We start from the raw sequence: 16,924 nt of genomic DNA on the forward strand, positions 1-16,924 counted from the left end.
TCATCGGCAGAGATATATCTATCCTGTGCACAATGTATATAGCAACTTCCACATGAAGAAAAAGGTTTTTGATCTTTTTGATTAAACTCAACGCCTGGCTTGTGTTTTGCAACCTAAATTTGGGATATATTTAACTAAATTCCGATGTCAGAAAAGAAAATATTATTTGGATCAATCTATTATTTCAATATTATGTATTTATAATTTATTGTTATTATTAGTTATATGATTCTAATTGTTTAATTTTGTATATTTAACATTAATGTATGATGGTTTATTTTTTAGTATGTAGATTATATTTAATTTAAGTCTTCTTTTTTAAACTTGGAACTTAAAATATATTTCCAAATATTCTACTTTGTCGTTTCATTAGTTATTATTCTGCGAATATGTTTCCTAATGAATTACAATTTCATGGAGTGTGACGTTTTTAAATCTACTGTAACAGATAAAAAATGTCTAAGTATACGCAGTATATCTTCATTCAACATTTTGCTAATAAATACTTTCGTTATATCCTCAAAAATCATAACTAAGCAGGCAACTGATAATTACATCAGTATTTTGAACAATGATACCATCAGTCTTTCTCTCCCCGTCTCCTTGCACGTGTTTTTCTCTACAAGATTATCAACTTTACCTATATCTATACATAATTTTCTAAGAGAGAAATCTATGATCTATATTATATTTATATCTGTCTTGTCGAGGGACAATTTATAAATTAATGAAAGTATAGACAAATATCACTTATTGTATTTTTTTCAAGAAATGTTAAAATAAATAAAAAAATACAAAATTATTGGTCCAAATATATTTTGTAAAAAATGCATCACCAATATAATTTTTATATTTCTTAAAAGAAAAATGAAACATAGATTTTTCCCCCTTCCTCTAAAACCGAAATTAATTGGGCCGTTTGTCCTCATTTTTGAAAATGCAAAAATGGCCACACTATTATAAGCAAGAATTCGTAATTTATGTTATATGCATAGAGAAATAAATATCTATTTCTCTATGGTTATATGTAGATGTTATAATTTTTATCATTTACTCGGAAATATATTAATAAAAATTATAGACACTCAACCTCGGCAGCATTTTCTAACCAATAAATTGCTATCAAAATAGTGTTTTAATGAAATTAATTATAAAATTGTTTATTGATTTACATTCTAGCAATTTATAATAAGTTGAATTTTGATGACTTAATTTTCATCATATTTAAAAGTTAATTTCCTATATTTCTGCGTCAGATTTCCAATATTCTTTACTAAATACAATAGAATGGATCCATTCTGGGAACAGAGCCACTACCAAGGGCGTCCGTAGATAAGTACTGTGAAAACTGCTCTTGTGAAAATTATCTGTGGAAGATTGCCCTGCAGAAAATTGCCAGTTAGGATAATTGCCAGTGTTTTGTTCAAACTTTATGATGAATAATAACACATTATAAATTCACTTAATATTATTTATGACAAATATCTAAACATATTTGTTTGGTCCATCCCCCAAGGAGGTACCTTCAAGTTTGAGTAACATTATTAAAATAAAATATTCTTGAGATTTTTTAAATTCAATCCAATCTTCTAAGTAACTTATCGAGAGGATTGATTAGGAGAAGTGTAATAAATAGTTTAGTGCCTCTTAAGTTATGGCTGAATACTTTTTGCCCTCGGATTGGCTCGGGGTAGTACGGGATTGCTAAAAACCACTGCTAATACATCCAAGGAACCACTTTAATTCCCCCAAAAAAATTGTTTTTAGCCATTGGTTTGTAAATTGAAACCCACATTTTTTCTGTGTTTTTACGCCATTTCACTCTTTTTTATAATGGATGCTACGTTACATTTAAATAACATGGTTTTTGAACTTTAAAATTGAAATTTTGGCTCCATACCATATTTTCATCGAATAACTTCCACATTTTTTTACCCCAACCCCTCCCCCCCCCGTCATTTAACCCCCAAGCCCTCTACCCCCCTTAACCACCTATGCTTTTTTATCATTATCATTGAGAAATACAGCTAGTATGACATAGAGGGCCTAAGTCATAAATTAATGTTTTGGTTGTTAGGAGTGGTTATTGGACAATGCACCTTTCAAATTCATATCAAAAAGTACCTTTAATTTCTATAAATCATTAAAATTTTAATACTAAAATAAGGAAGTGATATGATAGGAGGAGGGGAGTAGGAGCCCCCTAGAACCATCCACTCTCTATGAAACAGTGTTTTATATTTGTAAACTCATAGCTTGTCTATTATTATCTGATATTACATTTTGACAGCTTCACCATTTTAATTTTTATATTCATATCTTGGATCTTATTAATCGTTATGAAACCCTGGATCAAAAATATTCAATTAGGATGTGTGATATTATTTGATTTTATTATTTATTCTTTTCTATTATAATAATTATCATATATTTTGTTTAATATTGATTTTTGATATATATATGAATGTTTCTAGAATATTTTCAAGTTCCTTTGAATATACTTAATTATTTATCATCATTATAAAGACTTAGTGTGAGGCGATTGGATTAAATTTCAAAATATATAATATATTCAGTTTATTAGTCAATTTAATGGATCATTTATGAAACAAGTTTGCCAAAATTCAAGCAAATGTATCTATATAAAATTATCTAGTTAAATCATTTCATATTCTTTTTACGTCATTTATCAGTTCAAACTTGTGCCAAATGATTATTTCTTTAATATTACATTATTAAGATACTGTGTAGAAATTCAAATTTTGAAATTACGTCATTGCTATAGTATAAAAGATAAAAACATTTTCACAAAATATTTCAAACTTTAATTATCATACAACTAACTCTATTCATTAGGCTTCTTTATTATATAATATGTATATTTTTTAACTTTGCCAATGTGAAAGTCCCTTTCAATGTTTATGACACATAATTAAATTATTTTTAACAAAGAAATTATATTCTACGACGGTACTTTTTATTTTTAAGTCATCCAAACCTTTTAATAGTATCAATATTGGACCATGTTTTGAAAGTAAATTAATTTTAAAGTTCCCAATTAAAGTTCAGCTATCAAATGATATATTTAAAACTTTCTGTATTTATTCTTCGTGAAACTTGGTGCTGTTCTGAAAAAAGCACCCATTTTCAATTTTAAATAAAGATAACTAGAGTTATAAATATAATACCTAATTATTTTTTAAAAAGGGTTTTGGAATCTTTCAACATTAAAATTTAGAATATTTGTTTCAAATAATAACGATATAGCATTAATTGATTAATTATAGAATGAATCCGTAGAAAAATCAATTTTGAGGGGGGAAATATAACTTCTTTTTTTTTTCGTTTTTGTTTCTTAGAAATATTTTTGAAATACAAATATCTATATTATAATTCGTCCAGTTTTTAATAAGTTCCTTCATGTGGGAAATAACGTAGATTCAGGATGATCTATTAAATGAATTTAATAGTCGTTTCAACACTTCCTGGTATTACAAACCGTATCTACAACTGTTTAAATACTTGTACAATATACCTATCAAATAAGAGGTTGTATATATATAATAGAGTTCTTAATAATTAAATAATAATGACAAAAGCTTTGGAAAATAATATAGACCCTGCAGAGTGTCATCTAGAAAATTACTCTGCCGAATTCTAGGAAATATTTTATACATCTCTATAGAGCTATATAGATATGTATTTTCTTACATACCAAAAAAAAAATGCAAAAAAATTATTTAGGGTTAAGTCAATTGAGTGGAGTGAGTCTGGAGTCTATGAATTATAGAAGGAAAATATTTAGTTGCTAAGCATGCCTATGATCAATTTGATATTTTGAAAAAAATATAAATATTTTATGTCTATTTTGATTTCAAATTCATAGTTTAGCAAAAAAAATTATTTAAAATTTAATTTTTCGTGAAGAGGTATGGATTTTTGAACTTTTTTCATGAATAACTACTAATCTTTAGAATTTTTTTTCCAAAATTCAGTCTTGAAATTTTTTTCCTAGAAATTTAAAATTCTATGAATAATTTTTGGATTTTAGAATTTTTTCTAAAAAAATTAATATTTGAAATTTTTGTGAATAGCTATAAATTTTTTTGAATAGCTATAAATTTTTGAAATTTTGTTCACAAATAATTCCTAGAACAAAGCCCCCCTCCCTCAAAAAAAAAAATATATATACATGTATGTTGCGGGCAATGAGCAACGTCAGAGCGGGCAATGTGCAAAATGCCGGGCCAATCTATAAAATTTCCAATAGATTAGTCAATAGTAATTTTAACTTCATTTACATTGTCGGATAAAATGATTGTGAGTAATTGGATAATTAAACAATTCATTGCAAGCAATTTGATCATTTTGGATTTTATTAAGATATTATTTCTTGGCAAGCAATTTGACAATCTAGTACAATGATGCCCAACCTGTTGATAACGGGCAAAATAGCGGCCCGCCGAATGCTTAGGTGTGGCCCACTGCTCACTTCCACTTCAAGTAGTCTATTTTAGCCAAATTATCACAATATCATCAAAACACGTGGAACGCCCATAATAAGTACAAACATTGAAAACTATTTGACGGTGGTATCTCCTATTTTCCAGATTCTAACAGGGTTGACAGTTTAGCTTTTTTTAAAGCAGTTTGACCTTGAAAATTTTTATTTGGCGTTTATTTATATTTGGTCTAAAATTAAAATAAATTTGTATATAATAATTTTGTTTTATATAGCTATTTTCTAGGAAATTTAACAAAATAAGTTATGTGGCCCATTACAATATTTCAAGTTGCAATATGGCCCATTATATTAAAAAGTTAGACATCCCGGATCAAGTAAATTTTTGCTGAAATTTATATTATATTCAGACAATCAAAATATAGTATGATAAGAAATTGCCAGAATATTTTGCAAAAATAACTCCGTCAACAGGGTTTGCAGGTGGATAAAAATATATCGCCACCACTATCCTGAGTATTAAGGATCCCCTTCAAATATATTATAATTCACCCCGGCCAACGGGTTATGTAAGTTAACTGCTTGTCTTCAAGGGGGATCAAAATCCATCGCCGCCGCTGTCCTAAGTATCAAGGTTCTTTATAATATCCCATAATTAGAGTTGATAATATTGTAGAGAAAAACGCGTGCAAGGAGAAGGGGGAAAAATAAATATGGTATCATTGTTTAAAATACTCATGTGATTATCATCTGCCTGCTTTATTATGATTTTTGAGGGTATAACGAAAGTATTTATTAGCAAAATGTTTAATGAAGATATACTGCGTATACTTAGACGTTTTTTATACGTTACAGTAGATTTTATAACGTCACTCCATGAAATTGTAATGTATTATGAACCTTATTCTCAGAATAATAGCTAATGAAACGACAAAGTAGAGTATTTCGAAATATATTTGAAGTTCCAAGTTTAAAAAAGAAGGCTTTAATTAAATATAATCTACATAAAAAAATATGACATCATACATTTATGTTAAATATACAAAATAAACAATTGGAATCATATGACTAATAACAATAAATTATATATACAGAATATTGAAATAATAGATTGATCCAAATAATATTTTCTTGTTCTGACACCGGAATCCAAATAAATATGGCATAACTTTAGGTTGCAAAACACAAGCAAGACGTGAAGTTTAATAAAAAAAGATTATCATCCCTCTTCTTCATGTGGAAGTTACTATATACTTTTGTGCACAGGATAGATATATGTTTACCGCCGAAATCTAACTAATTATTAAAAATAAAGTAAATGTCACAATCATAAAATTAGACAATAAATATACTAATAAAAAAATGTTAGAAATAAATCCATCTTAAAGATTTAGAGCAAAAGCTAATTATGTAGTAATGTCCGGCGATATTACTCCTTATCAAGAGCATCAAAAAAGATATTTTCCGCGTTATTTATGCTTACATAACAACATACTATTATCATGAAGGATATACACAATTGCTAATTATAATGCTACACCAAATGTAACTACCCCCGTTGTTGTGACCATTTAAGCAGTTGTTTTTGCCTTAATGAGTTTTCTGAACACCATTTCTTGGAGCCTATCAACCATAGCTAAGCCTTAAGTGATAAAAAGTAATATTTATTGACTATGTAATATTGGAAAACCTCATTATCATACCCAAGTATTTAAGTGAAGAAACTAGTCTCAGACAAACTAGTTGCGAACCATCCAAAGCTACTACCCCCGTTGTTGTGACCATTTAATTAGTTGTTTTTGCCATTTAATGAGTTGTGTATCATAATTCTTGATATGTTTAGCTAAAATAGAATCATATTTTATGGTTAGATTTAAAAAAAATTGAATATCTTACTGTTAGATAGTACAAAATTCAGAGTTCCATTTCGAAATTAGTAAATATTTTATACTTTTTACTGATAACTTGATCGTCATTTGGTGTGGATGACTCAAAACATTTTTATATGTATTTATTTAAATGACATCAGTACCTACATCCTCCATTAATTTAATGATTGTTCCTCGGGAAGGGATAGGTTTACCCGTGTATTTTTCCATAAATTTTTGAACGTAGATGATTAGCAATGCATAAGGTTATATTACATGCAATAAGCATCTTTGTGAGATTAGTGTTAAAGTCTGACTTGATGTATTCATCATTAACTTGATTTTTTAGATGAATATCCATGCTCTTGATATGAGATGAGGATAATGAGTGGCGTGTAATTCTAGACAGGGGACTAAAGGCACATTTATATCGACAAATCCGACAAACAATCTGTTTCTCATTTGGTAAGTATTTTCCAAATTCCTGGGCCTCCATTTTCATAAATCCAGACAGAAGGTGACGTTATTTTAGGCATTTTATTCAGTTCTCTATCGACTATCACCACCTAATATTATATTAATATTGAATAATAAAGGCGGGAATGGTAACGTTCTTGATTGATAGAAGAAGATGTATATTATTAAATCAATGATGCCATAAGTATTTCTTCTCTTCTCCTCGCACACTTTTCTATTCTTACCAAAATTATCCCCTTGCCATAATACACCCTGCCCACGGGTTGTGCAAGTGAATCCTGGTCCAAAAAGTGTATTATTACCCGTCACCACTGCTTTCCTGAGCATCAAGGTTCCATTTCAATATCCTATATTACACCCCAGGCCATTGGTTGTGCTGGTGAACCTCTGGTCGAAAAGATGTGTTACTAGCCACCACCACTGCTTCATTGAGCAGTCTATAATAGACTTCGGCCTACATGTTGTGTAAGTGAACAGCTGGTCAAAAAGGTGGTTCATTAGCCACCGCCACAGTTTTATTGAGCATTAAGAACATTCGTTATTCACACAACTCAAGGGATTGAATTTTTTTGTATTATTCTTTGCTAAATAAAGCTGATTCCATTGAGATCACATTTTCTTTTTATATACACCTATAGAATTTGAGTAGTTTCAAGCTCTTACAAAAAATTGGCAAAATCGAGTTTGTGGCTTGGCTACCATTTTTAATATCTTGAAATAATGTTTTCGCGATATTTTTGCATAAATACTATTTCTTAATAAAAATTAAATTATAGCAATTGCTTTTGTAAATTTTTGAAGAAAGCATTTTTGAAATCGTTGGACTTTGAGTTATGTCCCACTGATGTTCGAGGATCCTTCGAAAAGGGCCCTTATGCTTGAATAAGTCTACAATTTCAGAACTAGTGTTTTCTTTTTGGAATAAACACTCTGATTAAAAAGTATCCAAATCGGTGATGATGATGTCGTGAGAATGAGTACACTTCACATGGAATGCCGCACTTGCGATATTTTTAATTTAAATACATACATACAATTGAAGTTGAATGACATACCGTGTTGGTAATTTATTGATTCGTCTCAATACTTCGATCGAGGTGGAAAATTTATTTAAAGAAATACACTTTGAGATAAAAATGATCCATAACAAAGATATTCCATCACGAATGTAGGAATACAAAATTCGCATATACAGGGCATCCAGAGAATAAATTTTTTTAAAAAGTTTCACATGAAAGAAATAATTCAGCCATTTAAAGCAAAGCAATTTTTAGCACGGAAATCAAAGTGGGACCAGCAATATAGGAATTTGAAAAAAAAATTATCTGCAGGGCCCTGTATATACGATGTCTCTATTATGCAAATTTTGATAGGTTAAGAGTAATTTTTGATAATGTGCCGAAGAACAATGTTGTAAAACTCATACTTACCAGTCAATTGCTAAGAAAAACATTGTCCTAGTCGCCACCATGAGCATATATTACGAGAAGCGGATTGAGATCAAAATTGTCCCAGAAGGTCATTTAGGGCCTCAAGGAAGACGATTTACAATACATTCGTGAATTTGAAGGTCGGGAAGGACCTCAAACAATCTCCAGTAGCGTGCAGAAAACCTCCGGGTCCGCCAATTGCCTGAAGTTGGCCTTCCAGAAAAAATTCCTAAATTGCTGACATGCCCAGGAAGATAAAAAGTCACCATCAGCGGTGTCTATGGACCTAAAAATGTAGGAGGAAACAAGGAACCTAGGGACTCATTGTGATCTATTCTTAAGAGAAGACCTTCACTGTTAGCCCTATCTTCAACAGAAAGTGTGATCCAGTAGTGACTAAAATTGTGCCCTTATGTGTCTAGTTGTAGAACCGGAACATACAAAGTCGAACCGAGACCGCATTATGTTACTTATCGGTCTCGGGTCTTGTGTTTTTTCAAAATAGAATGTATAAATAAAATTAAGTATATATTATAAAAATAAAATAACTTTACTTAATAAGTCTATTATCCAAGTTAGTTTTTTTTTTGTGTGGAATTGCAGCTTTTTCAATAATTTTTTTTTTTAAAGTTACCAGAGGGATCCCGTTTTATCTAAGTTCCAAGCTAAATCGAGAGTGAAGCCGTTGCAATGAAAGAACCGTGACCAGGACCGACAGAACCACTGAACTTAACCCGGACCCAACCTTGGTGGTGACATTTGGGGATGTAGCAGAGGAGCGCCTATATGTCTCCATCACCAAACACCCTACTTCAGTGATTATGTTAGTCCTGGTTGCATCAAACAGGATGCCCGTGGATCTCTTGTCGTTCCCTTTAGGATACATGCTAGGCTAATGAGTGACTCAAAATTCTGGACACCAAAGTTCTTCCATGGATCAAATCCATCGTTCACAATTATCCCTGAGTGTTCCAACAAGATGGAGTACCTTCCCACACCAGAAACAAAACCCAAGAGTTTTGGCTCCAGGGGAACATACACGTCTGAGCAAAAGACTTCTGGCCATTGCATAGCTCAGACCTTAACCTCCTACACTATTGCATCTAGGTGCACGTGGAGACAAGGCCTGTAGGAGACGCCACAACAGCACCCACCCCCTAAAGACCTCTGTCAAAAAGGCATGGACCTCCATGAGCGCCGAGTAAATCTATAGTGTCTGCAGCAGCTTCCACCAACACCTGGATTTCACCATCAATTCTGAGGGCGGATACATCGACTAAAACATGTTTTTTGGATTTCAATTCATAGTTCATAAACTTGTTTCCTAATTCACCCAAGATCCTGCCATGGACTTTAATATTTTATGTGTTAAAAGAGGTAAATAATAACAGTTGGCCTGGTATGTATGTTTAACAAATACATTCAATTAAATAATGGAAAGTATCACGGATTGTCGATAATACATAAGACTCTTTATCTAATATTTATTACTTTTCTTCAAAAAGGAACTTTTCTTGTCCTTGAGATCTTTTCAGATCAACATAATAGTACGTATTATATTTTAAGTAATCCTAAATTTTAAAGAATCATTTTTAGGAAATAGAATTAAATGCAATGAGAAATCTTCCTACACTATTGAAATGTCTGCAATTTGCTTAATTAAATATACGTTTGTTAACTTTTTTAATAATCATTAATTGATATTTTGATGGGATCATTGAATGAATCAAAGTATGTTATACAGAAAAAAAAAAGAGTTATCATGGATTTTTCATGATATGAAGGGATCTAGGAAATGACATTGTGAAAAATACAAAAAATAAACAAACAAACTAAATAATAAATATTTTTTTTTTTTTTAAATCACGGTTTCTATAAATAATAACAAATGTTACTTCTACTCGTATATACATATATATATAGAAGATAATTCTTTAAAGCTACTTTCATGGATTTGCAGAATGACTTGTGATTTATTAAATGACTAAAACATAAAACATAAATCAATACTCCTCACAAACGACCTCAATTCCATGCACATAAGGTCATTTGTCTAAATCCCTTGTTTTGATGTCCCCAAAAGAGGAATCCATCGTATTGAGTTATTCAAAAAAATCAGGAGATTATCTTTTGAGGAAGAGAGCTTGGTTTTTTGAAGAAAAAAAATTGAAAAAGTATTTTTTATTTGGAAAATTTTTCAAATATTAAACTTTTTGAAAAAAAAATCTTAAATTTCAAATATTGAATTTTTGAAAAAAAATCCTGAATTCAAATTCCAAAATATTATATTTTTGGAAAAAAAAATCAAAATTCCATAGCTTTTTATAAAAAATTTAATTTTTTGAAAAAATATTTCAAAAATCCAGAGCTTTTATCATAAAATAAATTTTTTGAAAAAAAAAATTCCAAAACTAAATTTCAATTATAACATTTTTCAGAGAAAAATTTCCAAAATCTACCGATATTGATAAAAATTAATTTTTTTGTAATTTTTTTAAAAATTCAGAGATTACGACAAAAAGGAAATATTTTGTAAAAAAATTTTTAAAATTAAACTTCCAATATAAAATTTTATGAAAAAAAAATCAAAAATTATTTTTTTTGGAGAGGGGGGCTACATCCCCTCCATCCTCCCCAGCGGACGCTCTCGGAAATACATTTCTTTGAAAGCTTTAGGAGTAAAATTTCATCTGATATAGGCATTACAAAGTTCACAGCCATAGATTATTCTCTAAGGTCATGAATCGGCATGTAAAAAAAGATTGTATGTGAACGCATGATTTTTAACTAATTTGCTCTGCTTTATTAAGCAATGTAGCTTATGTATGTAAATCTAAGCAATTAAGCATCATTTGTGTTACTAAATGTCATTTGAATATATTATGTATCCCTCTACAATATGTACAATTTGAGGGAGACGAAGAAAAAGCAGGCGTTTTTATCATCTGCTTGTTTCATGGACAATTATTTTCATCAGATCCTCGGAGTGAGAGTTGAAAACGCATAAAAGCTCCCTGAACCAATGGATATAACAATGCTGTAAGACCATAATTTTTCTTCAGATGCTATATACCAGGTCTCCGAGTATCATAGACTGATTTTGCAATACCATCATGACGTTCTCAAGATTTATTTTACTTTGTATAAGTTATCTTCTTCCCCTGATAGCCTCATCCACAATTCCACAAGATAAAATTGTGTAAGTAGATTCAATCATTATTATTTGTCCACACCTTTGATATGATAGTAGATGAGTCTGGAACAGTGGTGTTGGTCTGGGTGGGCTTAGGCTCACCCAATCACATGCAGAAGGTAATACTACCATGCTATTTAGGCATAAAACCAAATAAGGCCGTCCACTTTTGTCCAAACCCATCTCTGGTTTATTTTCTGACTACAGCCAAGTCTCCTAACTTTTTTTTTTTGTCAATTGACTTCTTGTTTTTTTTGTATTGTATTTTCTCAGATGTGTGACTAAAGTAATAGTATAATATGCTTCTTCTTTTTGAAAAAAAAAACACGATAAATTTGCTCAAGATTAGGGCTAAATTAATTGTAAAAAAAAAAAAAAGAAGACTGACGTAATCATTTTCAGAGCGCGCCATTTTTTGTATTTTTGTTCAGACAATCTGGATTATCTCCAACTCATAGAATATTCGACGGAGAATATCATGGAGATGATGAAGGCTTTACAAGTGATGATGATGAAGGAGGCATCATTCTCCATGACGAGGATCATGCCGTTTTTAATAGGCCAAAGACGGAGCATGATGATATAATCCATGAGGACAATGTCATTTATCATGAGATCCCCACTGGACATTTCCATGTTGGAAGGACCGTGTATAGACATCAATTTAATTTTAGGGATACTTATCCGGGGATGGAAGTCATACGAAATGTGAAGGACTCGAGGTTCTACCCTGGAAATGAACCTGCTGGAGCGAGAGCAGTGGATAGTGAGCTACGAAGATTTATTATTAGATTTGCAAATTCTAGAGCTCGCTCAGACTATCAAACTTCCTCTTTGTCTCCTTATGAAAGCAACTTTGAGGAGTTCTTTATTCCAAATGTATTTTGAGTACCATCATCAAAACCTTTATTTTCCTACGTTCATCCATCAATATGTAATCTATTTATGTATATGTACACATACATAAATACCTATTTATTATCCCCCAACTCTCTTGTACCCATCACGACCGGCCTCTCATAAATACATAGTTTGTTTCAATTCATTTAATATTTACATTTGTTATTTAATATAAATATATATCTCTAACCTTTTTTATTCTATTGAATAAACGATAATTGTATGTACATATATCATGTAGTTCCACATTCCGAATTCGGAATTTTATATCCAAAATTGTATTCCAGAGATCCACGGATATTTCGCTCATCCTTTGCCCTAAGACGAATCCCAGAACTAAGTCCAAGGATGTACAAAACTTCTAATCAAGTCCCTGTTTATTTTGGACGTTATAAGCGAGGAGGCTACACGGCAAACGGAGGAGTCTATAGTCAATTCAACGATGGAGCTGGGCATCGAAATCATGAAGGTGGAAGGGGTGGCAGACACAGACCTCAAGGATACTCACACATTCGAAATCAGAACCAATTCCATAGTGGATCCGGCAGGGTTCATGGTAACGACCATAATAGTCATAATAATTATTACGGATCTCAACAAGAATATAGTGGATCCAAAAATAGTTATAATAACGGCTATAACGAAAAGGGAGGATTTCGTGAGGGATATGAAGACTTTGAAAAGGAATTTGGAGACTATAATGAAGGAGAGGAGGGTCGGGACTACGAAGTAATTTACTACAAGGCACAGACATCTCCACCCGACTATGATGAGGGAAGAGGTGTTAACCCACAAGAGATTGTTGAGTATGATGATGGGCGCTCAGGTGCACTTTCAGTAGATGGCGATAGTGATGGAGATGACGGAGAGAAGCATGTATTTGATGAGGATCCCGGTTTTGGTGGTCGAACTGAAGAGTCGAATGGAGAAGGCGTCAAGGTCTCTACATCGCCCATCGATTCCTTTGGAGAGTTCTTCTAAAGAATTTATTATGGACTTTTTGGATTCATTGAGCATTTTTTGAGTATTTTGTCTGTCATTTTTTTACTGATTTATTATATTTTTTAAACATATATTCCATGAATATACACATTACAACCATTAAATAATATATACTTTGCATCTTATTTCTAATAGTCTAATCAGGGGCGTCCGCAGAGGTGGGCTAAAGGGACTTTAGCCCCTCCCAAATTAAGGAATTTTTGCTTTTTACTATCAATTTTTTTCGTCAAAAAAAATAATATTTGAATTTTTTTGCAAAAAATTTAATACTCGATTTTTTTTTTTCTAAAAAATTAATTTCTTTGTAAATAGCTATGGTTTTTTGAAATTTTGTTCAAAAATTTTAATTTCCAGTGAATAGCTTTAGATTTTTCAAATTTGTTTCCAAAAAATCTAATTTTTTGTTTGTAGCTATAGATTTTTGAAATTTTTTTCCAAAAAAAAAAAGTCAAAAACCAAGCCCAACCCCTAATATAATCCTGCGTACACCCCTGCTAATATACTTACAGAATATGAATAAAATTAGCATAGTAGTCATGGTTTTAGTGATGGTGTAGGCTGTATCATTGCTTTGAATGTCACAAATATACGTGATTTTAGTCATGATTCTTCAAAAAAAATAAAACAATATAGATAAAAATTATACATTATATATAATAACCTTAACTTTTCACTTCATACATGGCATTGAAAAATATAAAATATCAGAGCTAATTACTTGTGATTCAAAAATAAAATAAAAAGAAAATAGAAAAAAAACAATAGCAAAATGATGTTAATATAATAGAAATGTCAATGCTTTTGCCATACATAAATTGTTATAAATTGCAAATATCATACCGTATAAAAATTAATGATTTCCTTTAATGTATAATAAATTATTTTTCTTTTTTTTCTTATGGTTCCCATCTGTTACTTACAATTAGAAATAGTTGTTTAGAACATACCTAATTATTTTTATTACTGTAGGTATAAATCAATAACCTTGTTTTCAATATTTGTTTATAATTTAAATGCCCCATTTATGACAAATTAAATTTGTTCATCTGCCACTCGTTCAAGAATCATTGTTAGATATTACGTTATTAGTTATCGTATCTATATTAATAAACATAGATGAAATTGATGATATCCCCATGTCTATTAAAAAAAAAATTAACTTGGTCAAACTGACAATTTAAATAATGTTTGGGCGAAGAGCAGCCAAGCTGTTATGACGTTTAATTAAATTAGCTGCGAGCAGCTTTTACATGATGGTAATAAACATAAACTATACTCAGTATCTAGCAATAACATAGACTAGAATGACTCTGATGTCTATCTTCAATTCTACTCTGAGTCTAACAAGGACTTATACTTTTAACTCTACAACAAATCATCAGTGTTACTACTTTTCATCTTTCCCGCACTATTGATTACTTTAGACCTATAAGTTATCTGTTCCCTCTTCGAGAATATGAGAATAATACCAACAGTTTTGAACGATAAAAAAATATATATTTAGGTAGCAACTACAAAAGGCCGAGCCTTCTTCTATTAAAATATTATTTTAATCTATCTTAATAAAGCAAGTATCGTGTTTCTGCATGAATGTTCTCCGTACAGACATTTTTGACCTAATATATAATAATTTAGTCAGCTACAATCAGCTGTGACAAGTGAGGAGGGGGGGGGGAAGGAAATAATCAGGAACATAGGCAATAATAACTCGGATATCAATCCCCAATTCTAAACTGAGTCCAACAAGGACTTATAATCATAACTTCACAACAAATTCTCAGAGCTTTTATGAGCACACGCGAATGTTCAATCTGGTTTTGAATTTAATTGAATCTATTTAGGAAAGCATGTTCATAAACTCAGGAATTAAATAATAATGATAACTGCTCAGGAAAAGAAAATTCATTCCTCAGATTACCAATTTTTAAAAAAAACAAGCAAGCTAAAAAATACACTCGATTTATATCCATATGTATAGGAATGGCATTTATAAGGTTAATAGAAATACAAGGTTATCCCATCATGTAATCGGACTTGCTAGAATTTTCAATTTGATGTACCATACCAACTGCTAGAAAAAACAGACAGATTTTGACGTCATAGAGTATAACAGTGGTACTCTAACATTAACAGTCAAGGAAGGCGATATAAAATTACTTTTGGTAACAGTTATACTCTTTGACTATTAAAAAGCGTTGTGGGAGTCAAATATCAGTCGCAAAAGCGTTATGGTATTTACCTTGTGTAAGTAATAATAAATGAAATCTCACAATTCAATACAGCCCTATACTATAAAAAATGATTTGAGAACACATTTTTAACTACAACCTTGCATACCTAAAGCTTTCATTAAACAAAAGAAAATAATTTCATTTAAAGAAAATAATCATCAATATGACTTTAAAGTAGGCTTAATAACGAGTACGTGCAGTTATAACCCACGCAGCTTTAATTTTAATCTTTTTCTCGAGGTGATTTTTCATTCTTGGGGAGATAACATCTTAGTATTGAGTAACTATATGTACTGTGTTGCTAGAGCTCATATTAAAAAATAAAATAAAAGGGAAATATATTTAAAAAATAATAAATATGACTTTAAATGAGGGTTAGCAACATCCCGTCATATTTAAAATATCAACAAGTTGTTATTATTAATCTTATACCCTTGAGGAGGGAACATCTAAGTATTGAGTAACTACGTGTGAGTGTACTCATGAAAAACGCAGAGTTATACTGACGATTTCTTGGGCAATGACGGATAGTTACTAATGTAATATAGTTGAGTTAGGCAAGTTTTCCCTATTTATGTTAAAATATCAATTGTTTCCTAAAAAGTCACGTGGATATGCTTCGTGGCAGAGTAAGGGACTCAGACTCAAGTATTACTCAATTGTCATCAAGCCACGAACTCACACAAGAATTGGATTCAAAAATAGAAATTTAGAGTTTACTTGGAATTGAGCTAAAAGACTCAAAACTTGATTCGTAGTAATAAAAAATTTGACTCTTGAACAATGCAAAGCTGAGGATTCGTCTTCACAACTCGAGTTGCACTTAAGTCTAATTAAACTACAACTTAATACTTCACTAGAAGTAAAAAGACTCGCCACACGACTTGGACTTGTGAAAAACTCCGCGCGTAGCAATTATTTGAAAGTACGTCAATTATCACAAATTGATCTCAATTATGTGCTAGTAAACAAATTTTTGTTTTATACAGGGTGGTGATTTGAAATCTGGAAATTTAAGGTTAATTTATAGTACACTTTATTTCCCAAATTAATTTTGCTGTTCAAAAATATTTTGCTCTTGAATTTAGTGATTCATAGTTATGTCAATTACTCAAACCAACTACCTCCAGCTTCAACCTGGCTCTGAACCTGGCACAGGCCTTCACGAAGAACTCCTTGTCCATGTTGTCCACGCCCTCGAGAATTGAGTCAACAGTGTTATATCATATGTGCTCGTTTATTGGACTCTCTACCCTAAACACCACACACATAGGGGTTCAAATCTGACGAACTAAGAGCCACATTTCCTTTGCCTTCGTCTGGAATGTGTTTTTTACTCTCAGAACGATCATGGGGCTTCT

The 16,924-nt window shown here is 31.1% G+C and overlaps 1 protein-coding gene and 1 long non-coding RNA gene across 2 annotated transcripts; one reads left to right on the forward strand and one right to left on the reverse strand.

Moving 5' to 3' along the window:
- Window positions 1-5,424: 5,424 nt before the first annotated feature.
- LOC139907048 (uncharacterized) lies at window positions 5,425-7,005 on the reverse strand. Its single transcript, XR_011783361.1, has 4 exons — window positions 6,359-7,005; window positions 6,166-6,305; window positions 5,946-6,104; window positions 5,425-5,758 (listed from the first exon to the last, which is right to left on the reverse strand). It is a non-coding gene; the product is annotated as an uncharacterized lncRNA (long non-coding RNA).
- A 4,204-nt stretch (window positions 7,006-11,209) lies between these two features.
- LOC121128504 (uncharacterized) lies at window positions 11,210-13,392 on the forward strand. The gene is made up of 2 exons (XM_040724088.2): window positions 11,210-11,436; window positions 12,618-13,392. Exons 1-2 carry the CDS (start codon window positions 11,351-11,353, stop codon window positions 13,309-13,311), a joined length of 780 nt encoding a protein of 259 aa, XP_040580022.1. The 5' UTR covers window positions 11,210-11,350; the 3' UTR covers window positions 13,312-13,392.
- The last annotated feature ends 3,532 nt before the right edge of the window (window positions 13,393-16,924 follow it).

Source organism: Lepeophtheirus salmonis, chromosome 13 (genome assembly GCF_016086655.4).
Source record: "Lepeophtheirus salmonis chromosome 13, UVic_Lsal_1.4, whole genome shotgun sequence".
Taxonomy (NCBI): domain Eukaryota; kingdom Metazoa; phylum Arthropoda; class Copepoda; order Siphonostomatoida; family Caligidae; genus Lepeophtheirus; species Lepeophtheirus salmonis.